The following is a 23,009-nucleotide window of genomic DNA, read 5'->3' as shown; positions in this document are numbered from 1 at the left end:
TGTTTTCCTCCCATGAACTCGTAGTATCATTGTGCCTGGTTTGTTGAGTTTATCACACTACCACTTCATCACAAGTAGTCTCACTTTCCAATGTAATACGTAGACATGAACTCCCTCTATATCTTTTAGTTGATATTCAGTGTTACTCAAGTTGACTGCATTACAGTTGATCCTGTATATCTTCTATTAACACTTGTGTTCTAGGAGAGTCCATCATTCTGATACGAACTATTTTGCGATAACCATCTTGTTCATTCTTTTCCAATTCTTCTCGCCTCATTCTTCCTAGTTAGTGAATAACTATGCATTCTTCCATATGTTACGTGGTCTTTTCCCTTAGTTGGGAATTCATCATGCTCGCCTCTCGACACTTGTTGGGATATTCGTGGGAAAGTGTGTTCATCAGTATATCACTTAACACTTCCTTTCTTGTAAGATTCTTAAGAGGCTCTCCATCAAGTCCCGATGCACTCTTGGGTTATTATAACATCACATTTATCTCTCCCACTCGTTCTGTCTTTCTCAAAGACTTGGAACTTTAGCTAAGTCGCAAATCCGTGATTAACTCATTCTAAGAACTTGCAAGCCTTTCACATTTGATCTGTAGTACTTCCTTGGGTTCCATTGTCCCTGACTCTCTAACAAGTATAAAACCCTTTTGCAAACCTTACTCTTAGTTTCTAGTATCGTTGACCTTATCATGTATATTGCCACGTACGAAGAATTTACATTTCCTAACCTTCCACATTATTTTCGTACTAGTGGTTTATCATTTGCATACCCTCTCAGAGAATCACGTTACCCCTTACCACTTTTCTATACTACACATATCTTCAACAAAATATCCAAACATCATAGCTACATGGCCCTAATCTCGTTTATTCGAACTTAAGTAGCCTCACCATGGCCCTTCCCTCCCCACTTGGGGTGAATGATTCACATTTTGACACAAGTCTTGAATTTAGCAATTTGAGGGAGACATGTTTCACATCGCTAGTCCTCCTGTATATGATTGACTATAAGGGAGATTTAAGTCCCCATGGTATAAACCTCATAAATTTTTTACTCTTATTCAGCCACATAGGCTTGGGATCCAAATCCCTCGTGTCAATATCCTTTTTGGAGTGTAACACCACTTCGCACATTCCCGGGATTTTTATAATATTCATAGTGCTAGGGTCTTCTCATTGTGGGTTCAATTGACTCTCCTTTCATAACTTCTTATCTCCCGTGAAAAACGTGCACATTTATCATTAATCTCCAGGCCATGCCTTGCATATATCACGTGCCTATGTAACATGTTTACATCTTAGAATCATATACATGGTTCCCACACTATCCACATGTACTAGTTAAGCTTATGTCTCATTTATCACGTCAATACCTCTTTAGAGGTGGGTAATCACTTCTAACACTCTTCTCATATAAAGTATGCTCATGGTACTATATACTTTTCTCATATGGCCATACCATTCATTCAACATGATACATGTGCCATATGTTTAATATTCAGGCCTTTACCCCTTCGTCATGTCACATGACAACATTACTTGGAATAAACCAAAAGAAACATTTCAACTTACCTTGAACCTCAACGCACAAGTTGGAGAAAGAACAGTTTCACAACCAGTTTCATCGCACGATTCAGAATATCAAAGAAGGGTATTATTCCTAAATGTCCAAGTAGCCTCCAACTTATAGATGTGGTCAACAACACACCGATAAGAAGGACTCAATTAGACACGGCTCCGAGACATCCTAGGACACTTTAAAACCTTAGGCTCTGATACCAAGTTTGTCATGCCCTAAAACTGAGGAGCGCGACCAGCGCTCAATCGAGTGAACCTGACCGAGCAAGCCTGTTAGATTTCATTCTACCCAAACTCATGATAATACATATTTTTGTTAATTTAACAAAAACGTGTTCCTATCTACAATACCAATTCATTTCCAATAGCTTCATCATTTTTAATATCTCAAATGGACAAGTAATATAACCACAACATAACATATTTTGTCTTTCCCAGCACCAATACACAACCAACACTATGTCTATGGAGCCTCTATGAATAAAGAAGAGTACAATGATAATGCCGGCAATAAGGCCCCGGCTATACCTCAAACGAAATACACAAGGTACAAAAGATACATGACCCCGGGATGAAGTGGGGCTCACCAAGTCTGCTGGGAAAAAGGTGTACTGCTATCACTGATCAATGTCTCCTGCTGTGGAACCACCTGCATCCATTGAAATATGCAGCGCCCCCGGCAAAAGGGATGTTAGTACTGTCGAATAGTACTAGTATGAAAACTAAACATCAATTAAGAATTTAGAAATACAAGATAATTATGATGAACCAGTGCGGCAATAAAATAATATAGATAACTGCCTCAACCATAGCAAGCTTATTAAAAGCTATCAACAATATTTATGGGATTTAAGATGAGATCTTATATAACCATCTTCACACAAAGCGGCCTCGCCGCCACACCCGATGTATGTAGGTGGAGGTGTACGTACAATACCACAACTCTAATCAAGCGTCCCTGCCGCCTCACCTCAATGTATGCGGGTGGATGTATAACCACAGTACCAAGAACCTACACAAAGCGGTTATTCCGCCTCACCCCAATGTATGCGGGTGGTGGTGCCACAACAATACCAAAACCATACACAAAGCAGTCGTACCGCCTCACCCCAATGTATGCGGGTGGTGGTGCCACAACAATACCAAAACCATACACAAAGCAGTCGTACCGCCTCACCCCAATGTATGCGGGTGGTGGTGCCACAACAATACCAAAACCATACACAAAGCGGTCGTACCGCCTCACCCTAATGTAAGCGGGTGGAGGTGCAATCCCACAATATCATAAACCATACACAAAGCGGTCGTACCGCCTCACCCCAATGTATGCAGGTGGAGGTGCAGTCCCACAATATCATAATTCCTACACAAACCGGTCATGCCGCCTCACCCCAATATATATGCGAGTGGAGGTATATCATAATCACAATCTCTATACCATAATCCCCACACAACTTGGATTAATAACTTTCACATAAATCACGACTTGAAATTATAACATGTGGATACACAATCCATAGTTTGGAACACATCCTCAATTTATAATGCAATATGATAGCTGTCTTATTTGAAGACATCAACCAAAATCTCAATTTCAATTACAATTTCCAGCACAATCACCACCATGTATGTGACATGGTGTCTGATCACGACCCGATCGGCTAGGCTGTCTTATTCGAGACATCAACCTTTTTATATAAGTCAATCTGATCCCAATTAAGAGGAATAATTTTATCACATCAATCTCATCCCAAATAAGGGGAATAATTCACAAAAATAACATAGGTACAAATGTATTTACCTCATCATCTTCCACATTGTATAAATCTCCACTAGTATTTTCAACCAATAATAACAACAATATTTCCTTGGCTCTTTTGGCCATTCACAAGATTCTTTATTCAAGGCACGGTGGCCATATTCAGTATTTCATGCTCACCTTATCAATTTCAAATAGCATTATCATGATCAACAATAAATACAATTCAAATCAAGATGTGTAGTTCACATGTGAGTAATTTAGAGTCTAAGGCACCTAGAGATATTTCACAAAATTTGGCATATTAGCCTTCATCTGAACTTGACTTAAAGTCGAAACATTATTAATGCACAACCCATATTTTAACACATCCTCAATTGGTAACATAACATGAATAAAGCATTTGGGATGCTTGTTGAATATATATCTTTCAACCCAATCTTACTCGGAATAGCCAGTTTCATAATGAATCACTCGGGACTTACATACTTTACATGAATATCGTGGGATTCAATTCTAAGAGAAGAGTTTAGCCAACATACCTTGTTTTGAGCTTTTCCTTAAATTACTACGACGTTCCAAAAATTCTAGCAACTTCAATCTATTTAGAAACATAACAAAAGTAAACCATAATTAGGAAGATGAACATGGTTTTAGCTCATTTGAGCATATTATCAAACACTAGGTGTGCATCAAGGTTTCAATGTCCTTTTATGGAAGATTCCATCATCCCCAACCCAATCTTTACCATTCTTAGCTCATCAATATTCCTACATCCTTTGATAACACATGCATGTAAAATAAACAACTCTCATGCCCAAAATTTATCTTGCTAATTACCCAATTCTAGACAAAATTCAAAATTAAGGGTTAGGATGTAGAATCTTACCTCTCAGGAAGAAGTCCTAGGTGCCCCTCTTGATAATATTCAAGGTTTTAAGTGAGAGTTGAAAAGAAATTTTGATGAATATTCACTTATCCCTCTAGGACTCTCTCTCTATCAATCTCAAAATATCAAAAAATATGTTTCAAATGGTCCAAGGTAGGTGTTTTAACGGAATAGGGTCGGGTTTAAAACATATGAAAATGGATACTCCGAAATTCTGGACCGGGCTACAGACCTGGCCTCGCCAGGCTAAAGCCTGGTATTATCTCGCTTTAGCCTGGCCTCGCCAGGCTAAAGCCTGGTCTTAGCTCGCTTTAGCCTGGCCTTGCCAGCTACAAGCCAGCCTTTGGGTATTTCATCATAACGTCTTGTAGGAATGTCCGAATGACGAACGGTTTGAAGCATTAGAAACTAGACTCAAAGGGATTTAATTTAATAGGTAGATCACCTCATAAGTCGTTATAGTTTGGGAGCAGAATACGTTTGAAGTAGGATCTTGTGCGAATTGAGACATCCTTTCCACTTAATGTATCCTACTTGTTCCACACAAATTCTTTCTATTCACATAACTCCTTAATATGTTTCAACACACCTTAAACATATACGTTTCATTTCGAAATAATGTGGTTCTCTCCCATGGGTCTCCTTTTAATACTCTAACACGTTATTCCCAAATACCGTTGGCGTACTTTAAAATATTAAATCGTTAGAAAAAACTTTCGGGGGCTTACACACATGACCATGCAATATGATCGTCGATAGCAGACTCCCCCTACTTGGCTCAAAACCGTAGAACTCAACTTTCGATAATCCTGCAATACCCTTTCTCCATAACTGCCATAATCTTGTACTATAATTCAACTAAATCCTTCATACGCCCATGAAGCTCTAATCATAAAATACCTCAAATCATCTGCCAAGTGCATATCCACCCTCGTGACAGTCGAGCCAACTTCGTCAAGTGATCCAAACTCAAATTGCAATACATATAACCCACTCATAGTGAGAAACTCTCCACAATATCATCATAAGTATCACACATCCGTAGACTACCCCGCAGGTGATAACCCACCTACTCAGCCTCAAATTGGCATCTCTCTATGACCTCAACCAGGTCTCAACCACTATGCAATCGCTAAATCCTCTCGAGTCTAAGCTCGTCAACAAGGCATAATAATCTACCTCATTCCACTATGAATATCATGAATGACCCCTAACATACTCATAACTCATAATTGTGCAACACATCAAAAAAGAAAACGAGCATCCATAGTTCTTTCACATCCCAATCGAAACTTTTCTCGTCACATCCAAACCATTTAAACTCATCTCGCAATCACATAATACACATCATATAGCTATCTGACTGCTCAGTGAGCCATCAGTACTACTCCTAGGGATACTACCGGATATATAAGTTCAAATGCACATACCCACACAACTGAAACCACCGAGCCCAAGATGTAGTCTAAACCTGGCCTCAAGGCCTCCAAACTAGCCTAACACCACAACAAAGAGATAGATCTCTCACCCTATCCACGACATTACATGTCGTCAGTGCACAATTGATACCTATTGCTCAACATCACGTACGAGTGAGTGGGAGGAATTCCAAGAGACGCTTCAAGATGAATCAATGTCACACGATAAGGAAAGAAAGATGGGAAATTTTCCTACATGCCCTATAGCCTCTCAAAGATAGGTATGGATGTCATCATACCGATCCTCAAGACTCTACTAGACACTTGTTCGTGAGCCACTAAGACCTAAATTTACAAAACTGATATGAAATAAATACAACATCCATTTGGAATGTACATAAATAGAATTCAAATCTAAAACTATCAAGGACAAGTGGTATCCATATCTGAAACGCAAGTACATCTTCAGTGCCAACTCCCATCATCCACAGCATCTCATCTCTAATATTTACACGTAAGATGCAAAAGTATAGCATGACTATAACAGACCCCATGTACTCAGCAAGTATGATAACAAACCTCGGGGAGGTAATATAAGTAAGAATTATAAATGATACTCGCTATCACTTGTACAGTTCATAATTCCAACAAGTAAATCATGAAATCATAGATAAAACCACATTGGTGCTCTCAGTTTTCTCAACGTATTCTGTTCAGTCAACAATCTAACATATAAGGAAGATATGCAAATAAATCAGGTAACAACCAAGGAAATTGCAAGTAAAGATGAAATGCAATAACCAAATATCACTCTGTTGCGGCGCGCAAACCGATGTAAATAGAATTCATATCACGGCTCTTAGACCCACATAAAAATCTCAGTAACCGAACCAAACAAATAACCAGATCTCCTAGAGCTCACATCAACCAGAAACCTGTCGGTTTCTCATAATCTGTGTGTACACCATTAAGAGAAAAACATGAGAGGGTGACCCTAGGGGGATGGATCCATATCCATATACAGCACGGACAACTCACGTGTTATCAGCCCGACATGGTCACGGACTCAATATCATAATCCTCTCGGCCTGGTCACAGGCTCAATATCATGGATCCGCCCGGCATAGTCACATGCTATATCATAATCCGCCCAGCGTAGTCACAAGCTATATAACAATCTGATCGGCATGGTCATGGGCATAACAATACAATCTGCCCCGGCATGGTCACGGGAATAACAACACAATCCGCCTGGCGTGGTCACAGACATAACAACACAATCCGCCTAACGTGTTCACAGGCATAACAACACAATCCGCTTGGCGTGGTTATAGGAATAAAAACATAATCCGCCCGGTATGGTCACAAGCATAACAATACAATCTATCTGGCATGGTAACATGCATAACAACACAATCCACCGGGCGTTGTCACATACATAACAACACAATCCGTCTGGCATGGTCATAGGCTATCGGTCTATATCATATCACACAGAATGCAAATATACAAGAATATATGTATATGATCAATGAATATAGATTTCATACTCCTGAACTAGTATAAATAACATGCTAAGTTGTATGCATGTGCAAAGTGTGCTATCATTGCTCAAATCGGTAATTTCATCACGGAAATAGCAATTATCAAGTTCATTCAGGGGATTAGCCTTTATGTAACCTCAAACATATGTCAAATAGTTCACAATAGAGTTACAAATATGAGAAACAACACATCATAAAGCTTAGGGGAAAGGGTCAAAATTTCCCCTAAACTATGGAAAATAGAGCAATTATGCCCCTCTGTTTGCTATTGGGCACAAAAATACCCTCACCGTTAGTCAAGTGGAGCACATATACCTCTCTCCACTAATAGACTCCACATTAGCTATAGATTCACTTTTAAAAGTATATTTTTTGCTCATTTGGAGCTCCCGCTTGGAAAGCAATACACTTCATATAATTTCTTAATTCTCCAATATCAAGAACATTTGGCCAACACCTCCCTCGCCACTTTTCTCACTTCTTCATCAATCATCACCACCCCTTATGTAGCAGACTTTTATACCAACAAATTCAACCAGCGAGCCCCATCGGACTTCAACATAAACTCCTCCAGTAGTCCATTTTTTCCTTGTATGCTTTTCTTTCAGAAATCTGTATAGAAAAACCCGAAAAAACTTGTATAGAAAAACCCAAGTTCATATCTAATCCTCTGCAAACGATTTCAAAACGGGAAGAGGGATGAGGTAGAGGCTTGAAAATTAAAAATTGGAGAAAATTGCAGAAGGATTAAACAAAATAAATGTAAAAAAAGAATCGAATTAAGTCTCTAACACCAATAAATATCTCTTTTTCTATGTTAATCTCTCCAGGTAGTACATGTTGTAATACAATGAAGTTGAACTCTGGAATGGCTATTTCGATAGTGTTTATGGATGTTTGATGGGTTAATGATGAATAAACAAATATGAGAACAATGAGGAGCATAATTGATTCTTTGATAGGATTTGCTGATTAAGGCATTTTTATCCGTTGATTGTTGAAAATGGGAAAAGACATGGGTAATTTAGATTTCATTAATTTTCTTTGATAAAAAAAAAAGACCAAATCTGATGTGGAACTCCAACTCAGCAAAAAAATCTTTTTAAAGTGAATTTATAGTTGATGTGGAGTCTATTAGTGGAGAGGGGTATATATGCTCCACTTGACTAACGGTAAGGTTATTTTTGTGCCCAATAGCAAACGGAGGGCATAATTGCTCTATTTACAATAGTTTAAGGGCAATTTTGGCCCTTTTTCGTAAAGCTTAACAATTAATTCAAGGCATATCATAGCCTAAGCGCTACCTGGAGCATGCATAATGTCAAGACCCAAAACCCAACTAGTCTTGATGGGAGTTCTCTAGCTCCCAGCTTACTAGCGCGAACGCGATCTCACAATGCGAACGCAAAGCTCAAGTGCCACAGTCTTCGCGAACACGACTCAACACACGCGAACGTGAAGAGATGAAACAACTCAACCCAAATTTCCTCTGCGCGATAGTGAGCTTAGCTCCGCGATCATGATGCTCTGCATAAATACCAACAATCAGCAACACAAAATCCATACGAAAAGATCTGAACCACCCCGAAACTCACTCGAGCCCCTTGGGACCCCATCCAAACATACCAACAAGTCTCAAAACATAACACGGACCTACTCGAGGCCTCAAATTACTTATAACAACAGCAAAACCATGAATCGTACCTCAAATCAAGCTTAATAAACTATTTCAAACTTCCAAATTCCAATCTTGCACACAATTTTTAAATGGCAGAACGAACCTACTCCAAATCCCAGAACAACAATCTGAACCAAATAACATCGAAGTTAACTTCCAGTCAAACTTATGAACTTTTCAAACCTTCAAATTTCCAACTTTTGCCAAATAGTGCCAAAACCTTCTAGAAATATTCAAATGCAAATCCGGTCATACGTCCATGTCCAAAATACCATACGAACCTAACAGAACCATCAAAACTCCGATCTGAGGTCAAATACCCAAAAGGCAAACTTGTTCAACTCTTCCAACTCAAAGCTTCCTAGTTGAGAATCATTCTTCCAAATCAACTTCGAACAACTCGAAAACCAAAACTAACCATACACACCAGTCATAATACACCATATGAAGCTACTCATGACATCAAGCCACCGAACTAAATGCAAATGCTCAAAATGACAGGTCGGGTCGTTACATTCTCCCCCACTTAAACATATGTTTGTCCTCGAACGTGCCAAGAGTCTTAACAAAGTCGTCAACTCACCATATACATACCCATGGGTGATCCCGCATTACCCAAACCATGTAAGTATGAAAACACAACATAACTGAAGATCCTTACTCCAACCGTGTCCATAAGACTTAGAATCAAATCTCCAACATCTAGAATCAATTACAAGACCCGATTCTCCAATCTGAACACTGAGCAAGTTTGAACAAGCTATATCAAGCCATAATTGCAACCCAAGATATAATCAAATGATGTAAAGCATAACTCAGATGCTCATAGAGATACCTTTCGTCCGTCGGAGGGTGGAATGTTGTACTCAACTCAACTTGTGTGTCCAACTCTCGCAACACTACTATCCAAAACTACAATGTGAACTGCGTGCCTCCGTCAGAAATGATGGAAATGTGCACTCTATGCAAGGGGATAATCTCCCGGATGTAAATCTGAGCCAACCACTTGCAGAATAGGAAGTCACCACAGGAATAAAGTGTGCGGACTTAGTCAACCAGTCCTTAATAACCCAGACCGCATCATATTTCTTCAAGGTCCATGGCAAGCCTACCACAAAATTCATAGTGATGTGCTCCCACTTCCACTCTAGTATCTCCAATCTCTTAATTAACCCTCCCTCTTTTTGATGCTTATACTTCACCTGTTGTCAATTCAAACACTGAGAGACATAGGCAACAATATCTTTCTTCATTCTCCGCCACCAATAGTGTTGTTTCAAGTCATGGTACATCTTCGTGACACCTGGATGAATGGAATAGCGTGAATTGTGAGCTTCCTCAAGTATCAAATCTCTCAACCCATCCACATTTGGAACACAAATCCGACCTTGAAGCCGCATAACACCATCATCACCAATCACAGCCTCCTTGGCACCACCACGTTACACCATGTCCTTTAACACCAATAAGTGAGGATCATCAAACTGGCGAGCCTCGATATGCTCAAACAACGATGACTGAGCCAAAACACAAGCAAGAACCCAACTAGGCTCCAAAACATCCAATCTCACAAACTGATTGGCCAAAGCCTGAACGCCCATGACTAGTGGCCTCTTTGCTATCGGTAAATATGCCAAACTGTCTATTCTCTCAGCCTTCCTACTCAATGCATCGGCTACCACATTGGCCTTCCCTGTATGATATAATATGGTGATATCATAGCCTTTCAATAACTCTAACCATCTCCGCTACCACAAATTATGATCTTTCTACTTGAACATGTGTTAGAGACTCCGATGGTCGGTATAGACCTCACAATGAACACCGTACAGATAGTGCCTTCAAATCTTCAATGAGTGAACAATAGCTGCCAATTCGAATTCATGCACAGGGTAATTCTTTTCATGAACCTTCAACTGCCGAGATGCATAGGCAATCACCCTATCATCCTATATCAACACTGCGCCAAGCCCAATATGTGACACATCATAATACACGGTGTAAGATCCCGAACCTGTAGGCGACACCAACACTGGGGCTATAGTCAATGAAGTCTTGAGCTTCTGTATGCTTTCCTCACACTCATCAGACTACCTGAATGGGGCATCCTTCTGGGTCAATCTAGTCAAAGGTGCAGTAATTGACGAGAAACCCTCTACAAAATGGTGATAATAACATACCAAACCCATGAAGCTCCTAATCTCTGTAGCTGAAGACAATCTGGTCCAAATCTGAATTGCCTCAATCTTCTTTGGATCTACCTTCATCCCCTCATTCGACACCACGTGGCCTGAGGATGTGACCGAATCAAGCCAAAACTCACACTTGGAGAATTTAGCATATAGCTTCTTCTTTCTCAAAGTCTGGAGCACAATCCTCATATGCTTCTTATGATCCTCTTGGATGTATGCGTACACCAATATATCATCAATGAATTCTATGACGAAAAAAATCAAGATACGGTTGGAACATATTGTTCATTAGGTGCATAAAGGTTACTGGTGTATTGGTCAGCCGAAAAGACATCACAAGAAACTCATAGTTCCCATAGAGGATCTTGAAAGGCGTCTTCAGAATATGTGAATCCTGAATCTTCAACTGATGATAACCCGACCTCAAATCAATCTTAGAGAACACTCTAGCACCCTAAAGCTAATCAAATAAGTCACCACTGCGCGGTAGTGGATACTTGTTCTTAATTGTAACTTTGTTCAGCTGCCGGTAGTCAATACACATCCTCATAGTACCATCCTTCTTCTTCACAAATAGAACCAACGCACCCAAGGCGACATACTGGGTATGATGAAGCCCTTATCAAGCAACTCCTGAAGTTGTTCCCTTAACTCTTTCAATTTTGTTAGTGCCATGCGATATGGTGGAATAGAGATGGGTTGAGCGCTCGACATCAGATCAATACCAAAATCAATGTCACTATCGGGTGGCATTCCCTACAGGTCTACAGGAAATACATCTAGGAAGTCTCTCACTACCGAAACTGACTCAACGGTAAGAACATCAGCACTAACATCCCTAATGAAGGAAAAATATGCCAAACATCCCGTCTCAACCATCCGTTGAGCCTTCAAATATGAAATCACTCTACTGGGAACATAATCCAGTGAACCTCTCCACTCAACCCTAGGCAACCCCAACATCTCCAACGTCACGGTCTTAACGTGATAATCCAGAATAGCGTGACATGGTGACAACCAATCCATGCCTAAAATCACGTCAAAATCAACCATGCTAAGTAGTAAAAGATCAACTCTCATCTCTAATCCCCCAATAGTCACCACACACGACTGGTATACATGGTCCACAATAATTGAATCACCCATTGGTATAGATACATGAACAGGCATAACTAAAGAATCACAGGGCATATCCAAATATCGAGCAAAGTATGATGACATATATGAATAAGTGGAACCAGGGTCAAATAATATCGAAGCCTCCTTGTGGCACACTGAAATACTTGCGAGCACGACATCGGAAGCAATTACCTCTAGCCTGGCTGGAAATTGCGTAGCAACGGGCCTGACCACCACCTGATCGACCTCCCCCTCTAGGGAGACCCCGTGCTGACTGTGCCCCACACCTAGCTGGTTGTGCGAGTGGTTCAGCTACTGGTGCTGAAATCATAAGCTAAGAGCTCTACCGTGGAACCCTACTTAATAGTCTAGGGCAATCTCTCTTGAGATGACTCAAGTTTCCACACTGTAAAGAACCTCTCCTCTAACCGAGTTGCTGACCATGATAATCTGAATAGCTGCCCGTGGAACCCTATACAGATGAGGCATGGTAAGAACTCTGTGTCGGCAACGCACTGAATGATGACTGAGCTGGGCGTGCACTGTAGAAACTATGGCTAACTAAAGAACTACAAGGAACATGGCGAGATGCCTGAACGAGTCTAGAAGGACTACCTCTGTTGTAATGGGACTAGCCTCGATATGAGGCACTGTTGAAACCACGTGAACTACGAGGCCTCTTGGCCTCCCGCTCCTCACGATCCAACCTGCGAACCTGCTCTAAGTTTCTAGCAATCTAGACCACCTAGTCAAACCTAGTATCCATCGCAACCTCTCGAGCCATACTAAACCGTAAACCATAGCTAAGGCCATTAATGAACCACCTAATCTTCTCCCTCTCAGTGGGAACCAACAATATTGCATGACGAGCCAAATATGCGAACCTCATCTCATAGTGAGTCAGTGTCATACCCTCTTAGTGTAGCTGCTCAAAGTGCCTTGCAATTCCTCTCTGCAAGTCTGTGGGACAAACTTCTCTAAGAAGAGAAATGATAACCCATGCCATGTAAGTGGTGCTACACCAGCTAGCCTGCTCAACTCATAAGTCTACCATCATCTGTAGGCTGCCCTGTCAGCTGAAAAGTAGTAAAGTCAACCCCACTACTATCCAAAATACCCGTTGTGCGAAGAATCTGCTAACATCAGTCTAGAAAATCCTGAGCATCCTCTAACTCTTCTCTACTCTAACTCTAGAGGCTTAAGCCTCAAACCGCTCTAACCTCTTCTTCTCCTCATCACTCAAAAGTGGACCAACCTCGGACCGAGCTGCGACAACCGGTTAAACAGGCAATACACCCTGTGTTTGGTGACCCTAAGCTAGCTGCTCAGGAGTACGAGCGGCAGAAGTCTGGAAACCTCCCCCAGCTTGTGAGGTGGGTGGTGCAGCTGGAATCAAAACCTCCTGAGCTAGGCTCGTACACACAGTCAAAATCTGGTCTATGGCCTCTTGAAGGCCATTAATAGCAATGGGCACTGTTGGTGAATGAGTTGTCTCCACCGACTCAATAATATCTGGTACCTGCTCCTCAGCTGGAGCATATGGTGGCTCCACAGGTGCTGCTCTAGCTTTAGTGCGAGCCACACCTCATCCTCTACCTTAGCCCTGGCCTCTCGCGGCCCTAACTGGTGGTAATGGTGCCCGTCTGCCTGATTCGGCTGCATGTGTCCTCACCATCTGTGAGAGAATAGAAGAGTAAAGGTTCAAACTTTGGAAATAACAAATTCGCACTACAAGAATGCAAGAAAGTGAAGTTTTCCTAACAGTAGTTCGGTAGCCTCTCGAAGATAAGTATAGATGTCTCCTTATCGATATGCAAGACTCTACTAAACTTTGCTCATGACTCGTAATACCTATAAACCTAGGGCTTTGATACCAATTGTCATGAACCAAAATTCAACCAGTCGTGATGGTGCCTAAAACACTTGATAGCCAATCCAGACATAACAATAATAAACCATAACAACAGAAAAGAAAGAAATAACATGAGTCTAAAACCTTAATATAGCACAATACCGCTAATATATGATAAATCTCCCAGAAACTAGTAAATACAGAGTCATGAGCTCTAATACGGTAATACAAGTCTGAAATGACCAAGTACAATACTATCTCAAATAAAGTCAACAGTACATAAGAAAAGAGATGCCAAGACTGCGGTCGAGGATGCAGTTCTACCTTGTCTCTTAATGATCCAATCTGCTACAAGTCTCAGCTACTAGTGACTGGGTTCGACGCCTGGATATGCACAATTAAGTGCAAAGTATAGTATGAGTACAACCAACCCAATGTACTCAACAAGTATCATAACTAACCTCGGCGAGGTAAAAGTAGCAAGAATTATAAATGATATTTGCTATAACCTGTACATTTTCATCAATTCAACAAGTACATAACAATAATGTGATCAAGTCATAAAGCATATAAAGAACCATCTGCATGTGCACAATTACTCAAGTTCTCTTAGGAGTCAACGATATATCATATGAAGATGATATGCAAATAAATCAGGTAATTAACCACGAAAATTGCTAGTAAAGATGAAATGCAAAATCCAGAGCAAACATTGGCCAGATTTTCCTTAATATTTCAATATCCATACCAAACCACTGATCAATTTTCCTCAAAATCTGTGTGTACACCATCAAGAGAGAAACATGAGAGGGTGACGCTAGGGAGGTGGATCCATATCCACACACTGCATGGATAACTCATGTGCTACATACATAACTCACGTGCTAATAATATCAGCCGCACGAACTACTCACGTGTTACACGGACAACTCACGTGCTAATAATATAAATATTTGGATCCGCACGGACAACTCACATGCCAACAATCACAATTCGCTCGACATGGTCACATGCTACCAGTCCAGATCATAAGACACATAAAGCAAATATACGAGAATACATGTACATGATCATTGATTATCAAGTTTCATACTCTTGGACTATTATAAATAACATGCTAGGTGTGTAGCGATGTGCAATGTGTACTATCACAGCTAGAACTAATAATTTCATCATGAAACAATAGTTTATCAGGTTCAATAGGAAGAATAACCTCAATGAAATCTCAAAGGTGGTACAAATAACTTAAAGAGGGGTACAAATAAAGAAACATCACAGCTTGAAGCTTAGCAATCAATTCAAGGCATATCATAGCTTGAGCACTACCCCGAGCATGAAAATAGTACCCTGGTGCACGCATATAGACCTCCGGATGACCTGAATCTAGCCAAATTAACTTAATATATTCAATAAAAGTCATAGGAATCAAATCCAAATGATAAAGCTAAGATCTTTAATCAAAATCAAAAAGTTAATCCCGGGACCACACCTTGGAACCCATCCAAACTCACAAATTCCGAACACCCATTCGATTACGCGTCCAACCATAACAATTTCATCCAATTCCGACTTCAAATCGGCCTTCAAATCCTCATTTTACACTTTAGGAAAGTTTTTACCAAAATTCCTAAATTCTCCAATTCAAATCACTAATTAAATGATAATAACAAAGATGGAATCATGAATAATGGACAAATTCGAATCAATAACATTTACTCTGATCCAAATCGTGAAAATCCTTCCAAAATTGCCCAAAATCGAACTCTACAACTCAAAATATGTTAAAGTGAACCAAGCCCTCGAAATAGAGTACTATATAGTCTGCCCAGGCATTATGCATCGCAATAGCGAGGCCTACGTCGCTATCGCGAAGAACAAATAATCTCTGCCCCATAAATAGCTACGCGAATGCGAGATCGAGCTCGCAAACGCGATTTTCAAATATCCTGCCCCATCGCGAATGCGAGCAACCTTCCATGATCGTAACTTAACACATGATGCCCCAGTTGAACACTTCTTATCACTACTAAAAATTCGGAAAAAACCGTCCAAAAAAACCGACCAAAGTTGGTCGGTAATGGCCAATAATCGTCCAAAACACGACCATTTACATGTGGACGATATTTTGAAGGTCGGAAGGGCATACCGACCAAAGTTGGTAGGAAATTACCGACCAACTTTGGTCAGTCAATTAAAATTCAAAAAAAAAAAATCCGAAAAAGTCGACCAAAGTTGGTCGGTTTTTTAATTATGTAATTAAAAAATGCACCATCTGGGAATCGAACCGGGGTTTGTACTGTGGCAGGATACTATTCTATCACTAGATCATTATTGTATTTTGTTTTAAGGCTATCTTTCAATTTATTTATACTCTTTAATTATATTTTCCCACGAAAATAACCGACCAAATGAAGAGACATAAATATTTCAAACTTACATACAATTTGAGCATCATATGGAATTTGACTCCAATTTCCTTCCAATATATTCTATGTTCCAACTTTTGAAAGCTTTTCACTTGCGAAGGTACCGCTGCCTTTATTAAGCAACAAAAATAACAAAATTAATAGTAATAACAATTTGTTTAATGGGAAAAATTTTAAATATATTATCTCAATGCATTAAAATGCAGCACCTAACTGCACGTCCAAATACTCTTTTACATCTTTCGAAATTTATCATAATTAGACCCCATCCAGGCATCACGTGGTCTAGCTGGACAAACAGATAGATGTGACTTACAATGATGGTTATCTAAATATTAGAAAAATCTAAAATGAGTTTTTACATAAGATTCTCTCCTCCAAATTAATTATTAAGCTTTGAAAAAAGCAAAGCAAAATGAGTGTATTTTAAGCGAACGACCCCACATGCCACATGTATAGAAAAAGAAAAAAATTAAGGTTTTGTGATTCAGAATCAGAGCTCTACCATCCATTAATTACCCATGCTGAGATTTTCCACAACTCTTGCACTTTCATGATGCCTTAAAAAACATTATACTACTAATACTCCTAATTTAAGGCTCTTTAATTCTACCTTTTTTTTTTTCTTCTTTTCCTTCCTACTTAAGGATTTTGGTCATTGGTGTAGCAGATGGAGTTTAAATTTGGAATCTTCTGGTGGGTATAGAAGAAAGTTGTTAATGTCAGAACAACTGTGTTAATAGTATTTATTTAGAATTGGAGGAGTTGACCTAAATTTATTGTTTCATTTGGATAAAAGAATTCTTTTTTCTCTTCACTAAGGATTTATCTCTGAACTGAGATTTTGGACCCCCCCCCCCCCTACAACTTATAGAGAAGAAAGGAACAAGATTTTGGAGGGTATTGTTGACTGTTTTGGGGGATTTTCTGAAGTTGGTATTTGCTACTTTGGGCGGAGAGTTCAAAGATCTGATAAAGTTTAGATTTTTGAAGGGTTTTAAGGGCTGTTGGATTTGTATTTTGTTGTTTTGAAGCAGCTCAAGTGAGGGCAATTTAGTCTTACTTGGGGTGCTTTATGTGGATGAATTGAAGGGTTTTGGGTTCAAAAGTTGAAATCTTGAGAGCTTGAGTGTAATTTACACCGTGAGGAGATGGCATGTATGAAGTTGGGATCCAAAACAGATGCATTTCAAAGAAAAGGGCAGGCCTGGTATGTGGTTACTCTTCCCGTATAATGAAGCTTTTTTTTAGTCTACTGTATGTTTTATGTTGATCTAGTTAGCCTCGTCTTTTGTATTTTTTGTATAGCTGAAACAGTCTCTCTACACTCGTAACGTAGGGGTAATGTCATCATATACACTACCCTCCCCAGAACATACATGTGGGATTTCACTGGGTTTGTTGTTAATTAGCCTCTTGTTTAACTTTTGTTTTCTTTTTAATTAACCATTGAACATCTTCCAGAGTTTTCTTCATAGGCTCTGTGTGTTGTGCATAGACTCAGTACAGAGAGGGGGGGGGGGTCTTTTTTGCAATATGCCCCTGAAATTTTGTTTCTCTCACTAAAGATAAGTGATGCAGTCCAATTTATCTTGACTGGTTTGTTACTATGTAGCCTATGTTGAAATCTGATTACTTGTTAGCAGATTAAACCAAAATTGGCTAGCTGCTTGAAACCTGTAATTGGATTTATCACAAACTTTTCATATTCGAGCAAGTGATATCTGAAGAAAAATTCTGCTCTCCTCTTGGTTAAGTGTGTATGTGCAATACATCTCAGTTTTACTGCGAAAACATGTAGATCTGTTGTTAACCTATTAAGATTTTGCTGCTATTGTTTCCTGTAAGTAATGTAAATATATTATTACTCATCAAAAGCACCAGACAGTAATTGCCATGATGGAGAAATCGACGCACTGGAAACAAGAGAAAACACCTTGTAACAAAATAGAGATGGCCTTTCCATTTACTCAAATCCTTTTGACCAGAAGTACATGATATAAGGCAACATATTTAGGTCTAAGAAATAGAGTTTGTTCGACAGTGTGTTGCATATTGTTCATGTAGCCTACATCAGGGAATAAATTACTGTATAAAGTTCGTGTCTGTCTTTCAAAGTTCACACTTTACCTTTAGCTGTTATGCCTGTAGGTTCTGCACAACTGGTCTTCCCAGTGACATTGTTGTTGAAGTTGAGGAAATGACTTTCCATCTTCACAAGGTAAAATTTCCTCTGCACAAATTTACTCATCTAGTAATGTATAGGTCAATTCAGCAGCAATACCAACTTTCTTTCTTGTGGATAAGAATTTTGTTCATGAAATAATGTTATCCTCCCGTTTGCATCAGATTTTTGGTGTCTAAAGTTCAATTACCTCTTGGTGGATCTCAAAAGTGCACCTTATTCCTGCTCATTAACTAGGGATAATGCATAAAATCCCCCCTGAACTATACCCGAAGTTGCTACGACACACCTTACCTTTGCGGGGGTCCTATTACCACCTAAGTTTTTTTTTTTCCGTAATTCTTTGCACCTTTATTGCTGACGTGGAGCACAGCGTGAGAACAACTCCTTCAAGCGCGTGAGAAATTATTAAAAAGGGCTATAACCTATACGAAATGGCCACGTGTCAATTCCAAAGCTGATTTTCAAGAGCTCTTCATCCCTATTTTATCACCCATATTCAAGAGCTCCAAATCTAATTTTTGGTGTCAAAATTCAACAAAAACTCGGCTAAATCCGCACCAATCAAGCTCAAATTTCAACTACAATAACATCATAACAACCAAGAATTTTGACAAACCCATTTTTTTGTTCTTTAGGCTTTTTCAAGGTTCAACAATGGTGGATTCTATTTATTTTTTCATTTTCGAATCTCATCTACAACTATGGATTTGGAATGAATTTAGCACTTGAATCTCAACTTTAAAACTTCTAACGACGTCCGAATATGCTCAACACCTCTAATAATTTTTTAAGTTCATACAAAAATAATTGTCCTTTTCATTTTTCTAAATACAAAATAATATTTCCATTACATTTCGAATTAAAAAGAAAAGAAAAAGGAAGAAAATGAAATAGATTTTTTTAAAAAAATACGAAATTACATGTGGCAGCGCGTGTAATTCACCGCTTGCCAAATGTTTGGTTCTCTATGCCACGTCAGCTGGTGACATTTATTCCACTTTAAAAGAGTTTAGGGGGGGTAATTGGACCCCCGCGCAAAGGTAAGGTGTGTCGTAGCAACTTCGGGTATAGTTCAGGGAGAATTTTATGCATTATCCCCATTAACTACCTGCTGTACCATATTTTTTAAAAACAGCTTTTCTTTCTCTTTTTTTTTTCTTTTTTTCTTTTGAGTATTGTTGCTTCAATATTTGACGAATTTAGGCCCACATACTCTTGTCGCATTGTAATTACCTCTTATGATATGACTCACATCTTGCTGTCTGCTTTAGTATCCTAGATGTAGCTTTTCCTGCTTGCTTCCAACCAGCAGTATTGTTCTAAATTCCAGGTTTAGGTTTGTACTCAGAAGAATTTTGTATAGAGCAAGAAGATGAAAATATGTCAACTTATCGAATTTTGACCTCTTCTGCATTTAAAAGATACTTTAGAATCTTCACTGACCATAATTTCAAATTGTTTCATGGAGTTCCTTATAGCTTGTCAGATCTAAGTTAAAGCTTGATAGCCAGATAGAAAGTTGACTTTATAGTTTTATCTCATTTTTAATTTTAACCAACAAATGATTGCAGTTCCCATTGCTTTCAAGAAGTGGGGTTATGGAAAAACTGATTGCAGAAGCATCTGAAGGAGAAGATGGCTGTGTTATTAAACTCACTGACATCCCTGGTGGCGCTAAAACATTTGAACTTGTAGCTAAATTTTGTTATGGGGTAAAATTAGAGCTTACGGCAGCAAATGTTGTTTACCTTCGATGTGCCGGTGAGCATCTTGAGATGACTGAAGATTATGGGGAGGGGAATCTGATATCACAGACTGAGGTCTTTCTTAATCAAGTTGTTCTTCGTAGCTGGAAAGACTCTTTGAAGGCACTCCAAACCTGTGATGATGTTCTCTCATATGCTGAAGAACTCAAAATTACAAAGAGGTGCATTGATTCTTTGGCTGTGAAGGCGTGTACTGACCCGAACCTGTTTGGTTGGCCTGTTGTGGAGCACGTTGGCCCCTTGCAGAGTCCTGGAGGGAGTATCTTATGGAATGGAATAAGCACCGGAGCTAGACCAAAACATTCAAGTTCTGATTGGTGGTATGACGATGCATCATCTTTAAGTTTACCTCTTTACAAAAGGCTAATTTCTGCTATGGAATCTCAAGGCGTCAAACAGGAAATAATTGCTGGTTCCCTCACTTATTATGCTAAAAAGTATCTGCCTGGGCTAAACAGGCGGCAAAGCTCTACCGAGTCTAGTAACCGTCTTGCACCAGTCGGTTTAGGTTCCTCACTATCAGAAGAAGATCAGAAGCTTTTACTTGAAGAGATAGATCATTTACTTCCCATGCAAAAAGGCTTAGTTCCAACTAAGTTCCTCTTTGGCCTACTGAAAACAGCCTTGATTCTTCGAGCCAGTCCCTCTTGCATATCGGACTTGGAGAAAAGGATAGGAATGCAGCTTGATCAGGCCACTCTTGAAGATCTCTTAATGCCTAATTTCTCTTACTCAATGGAGACACTTTATAATGTTGACTGTGTACAGCGGATTCTTGAGTACTTCTTAGCCATGGATCAAGGAACTGGTGGTGAATCACCTTGTTCCATTGATGATGAACAACTAATGGGTTCACCATCTCTGACGCCAATCACTATGGTTGCGAAACTAATTGATGGATACCTTGCTGAGGTTGCCCCAGATGTTAACTTGAAGCTTCCCAAGTTTCAGGCTTTGGCTGCTGCTGTTCCTGAATATGCAAGGCCCTTGGATGATGGCCTTTATCGTGCAATTGACATTTATCTAAAGGTGAATTTAGTTTGCTACTTCTCTTATATATGATCATTGCAATGTTCATTCTGAAGTAAATGCTGTCATTATGCCATGCTTACTGAAATTTGCACTTAAACTTGACATCCTATTTAAACTTGACCTACCGCTACCAGCCTGAGGTAGCCCTTTTATGGGCATTTCTAATTGGGTGCACCAGCCTCAAGTGTTTGAAATCCCCACCATTGGAGTGGGGAACCATCAAAACTTTGAAAAGAATGATCAGTGACATAAAACTAGATATTGGCTCAGATTTGTCGGGTGAGATAATAAACCTTTTATTCGTCTTTTTGCAGTCACATCCATGGTTGGGAGAATCCGATAGAGAACAACTCTGCAGGCTCATGGATTGCCAGAAGCTCTCCTTGGAAGCTTGCACACATGCTGCACAGAATGAAAGACTCCCTTTAAGGATTATAGTACAAGTACTCTTCTTCGAGCAGCTGCAGTTGAGAACATCCATTGCAGGATGCTTCCTAGTGTCCGACAACCTTGATGGAGGGTCAAGGCAGTTGAGAAGTGGCATGGTGGGAACAAACGAGGGTGGTGGCTGGGCTACCGCTGTGAGAGAAAACCAGGTTTTGAAAGTGGGGATGGATAGCATGAGGGTTCGTGTTTCTGAGCTTGAGAAGGAGTGCTCAAACATGAGGCAGGAGATCGAGAAGTTGGGACGATCAAAGGGATCGAGCACTTGGGGAAATGTCTCCAAGAAGTTCGGGTTCAAGTTGAAGTCTCAAATGTGCAGTGCTCAGGAGGGATCTGTTAGTAACCAGAACAAGATAAATGGTAAGGCTTTAAAGGATGACAAGGCTAAAGAAAACCATGGAAAGCACAAGAAAAATTTATCTATAGATGAATAATTCTCTCTGTTTCTATTCTTTTAATGATCTTGGTTTGCTTCCATTTAGTTTAGGACTCCTCCAATTTCTGTGTCATATATGTTGAGTAGGTTCTTTGACAATCTCGTCTTTGAAGACTACATTAACATTCAAGTGTATTTTATGTATCTTAGTTAATATTCTCTGTCACTCTCTTTTACCTTCAGCAATAAGTGCATACATCAAAATTGCCCAACTAGATCTGTTGTTAGGCTGCCTTTATGAATGAAGAACTTTTGCCTTGCATGTTTGTCATTATGAACCGTGCTTGTTGTGTGAAGATGGATCCCACTTGGCATGTTAGTAGCTTTAGATTTATGTGAGTGAGCTCTATGTAAACCAAATAACTAGAACGAAAATCTTAAAATTCGATTTTTTGGTTCAGTCGGACTTTTGAAATAAAAAATTGAAAAGTTTAATTCTTACAATATGCAGTGTCTTCTATTTTTCTTTTTCCTTTTTGATGTAGTAGGACTTACTAATGTGCATCCAAAGGATGCAAAATCGCAGTGTTAGTGTCCTCAAATACATAGCAAAATACTCCCTAGCAATTGCAGTGGAGAAATAAATGGATGACATCCTCTACTTCAGACTTTGCACATGTAGTAGCATCTACTGCAGAGTGTGAGACCCCTTTTCAAGTTATCTCGAGGGAGGCAAG

The 23,009-nt window shown here is 39.6% G+C and overlaps 1 protein-coding gene across 1 annotated transcript; it reads left to right on the top strand.

Moving 5' to 3' along the window:
- Positions 1–16,857: 16,857 nt before the first annotated feature.
- LOC107775073 (BTB/POZ domain-containing protein At1g30440-like) lies at positions 16,858–22,606 on the top strand. The gene is made up of 4 exons (XM_016594749.2): positions 16,858–17,676; positions 18,618–18,687; positions 20,226–21,449; positions 21,767–22,606. The coding sequence occupies exons 1-4, from the start codon at positions 17,618–17,620 to the stop codon at positions 22,328–22,330; spliced, it is 1,917 nt and encodes a 638-aa protein (XP_016450235.2). The 5' UTR covers positions 16,858–17,617; the 3' UTR covers positions 22,331–22,606.
- The last annotated feature ends 403 nt before the right edge of the window (positions 22,607–23,009 follow it).

The sequence above is a fragment of the Nicotiana tabacum genome, chromosome 17 (genome assembly GCF_000715075.1).
Source record: "Nicotiana tabacum cultivar K326 chromosome 17, ASM71507v2, whole genome shotgun sequence".
In the NCBI taxonomy this organism is placed as follows: Eukaryota; Viridiplantae; Streptophyta; class Magnoliopsida; order Solanales; family Solanaceae; genus Nicotiana; species Nicotiana tabacum.
This window is presented reverse-complemented; position numbering and strand designations above follow the sequence as displayed.

What these genes read in the sequence shown, in the direction of transcription:
- LOC107775073 (XM_016594749.2), top strand. Translation starts at nt 17,618, where the DNA reads ATGGCATGTATGAAGTTGGGATCCAAAACAGATGCATTTCAAAGAAAA. An exon ending in TGACTTTCCATCTTCACAAG is followed by an intron (nt 18,688 to 20,225) that starts GTAAAATTTCCT and finishes AAATGATTGCAG; the next exon opens with TTCCCATTGCTTTCAAGAAG. An exon ending in CAATTGACATTTATCTAAAG is followed by an intron (nt 21,450 to 21,766) that starts GTGAATTTAGTT and finishes GTCTTTTTGCAG; the next exon opens with TCACATCCATGGTTGGGAGA.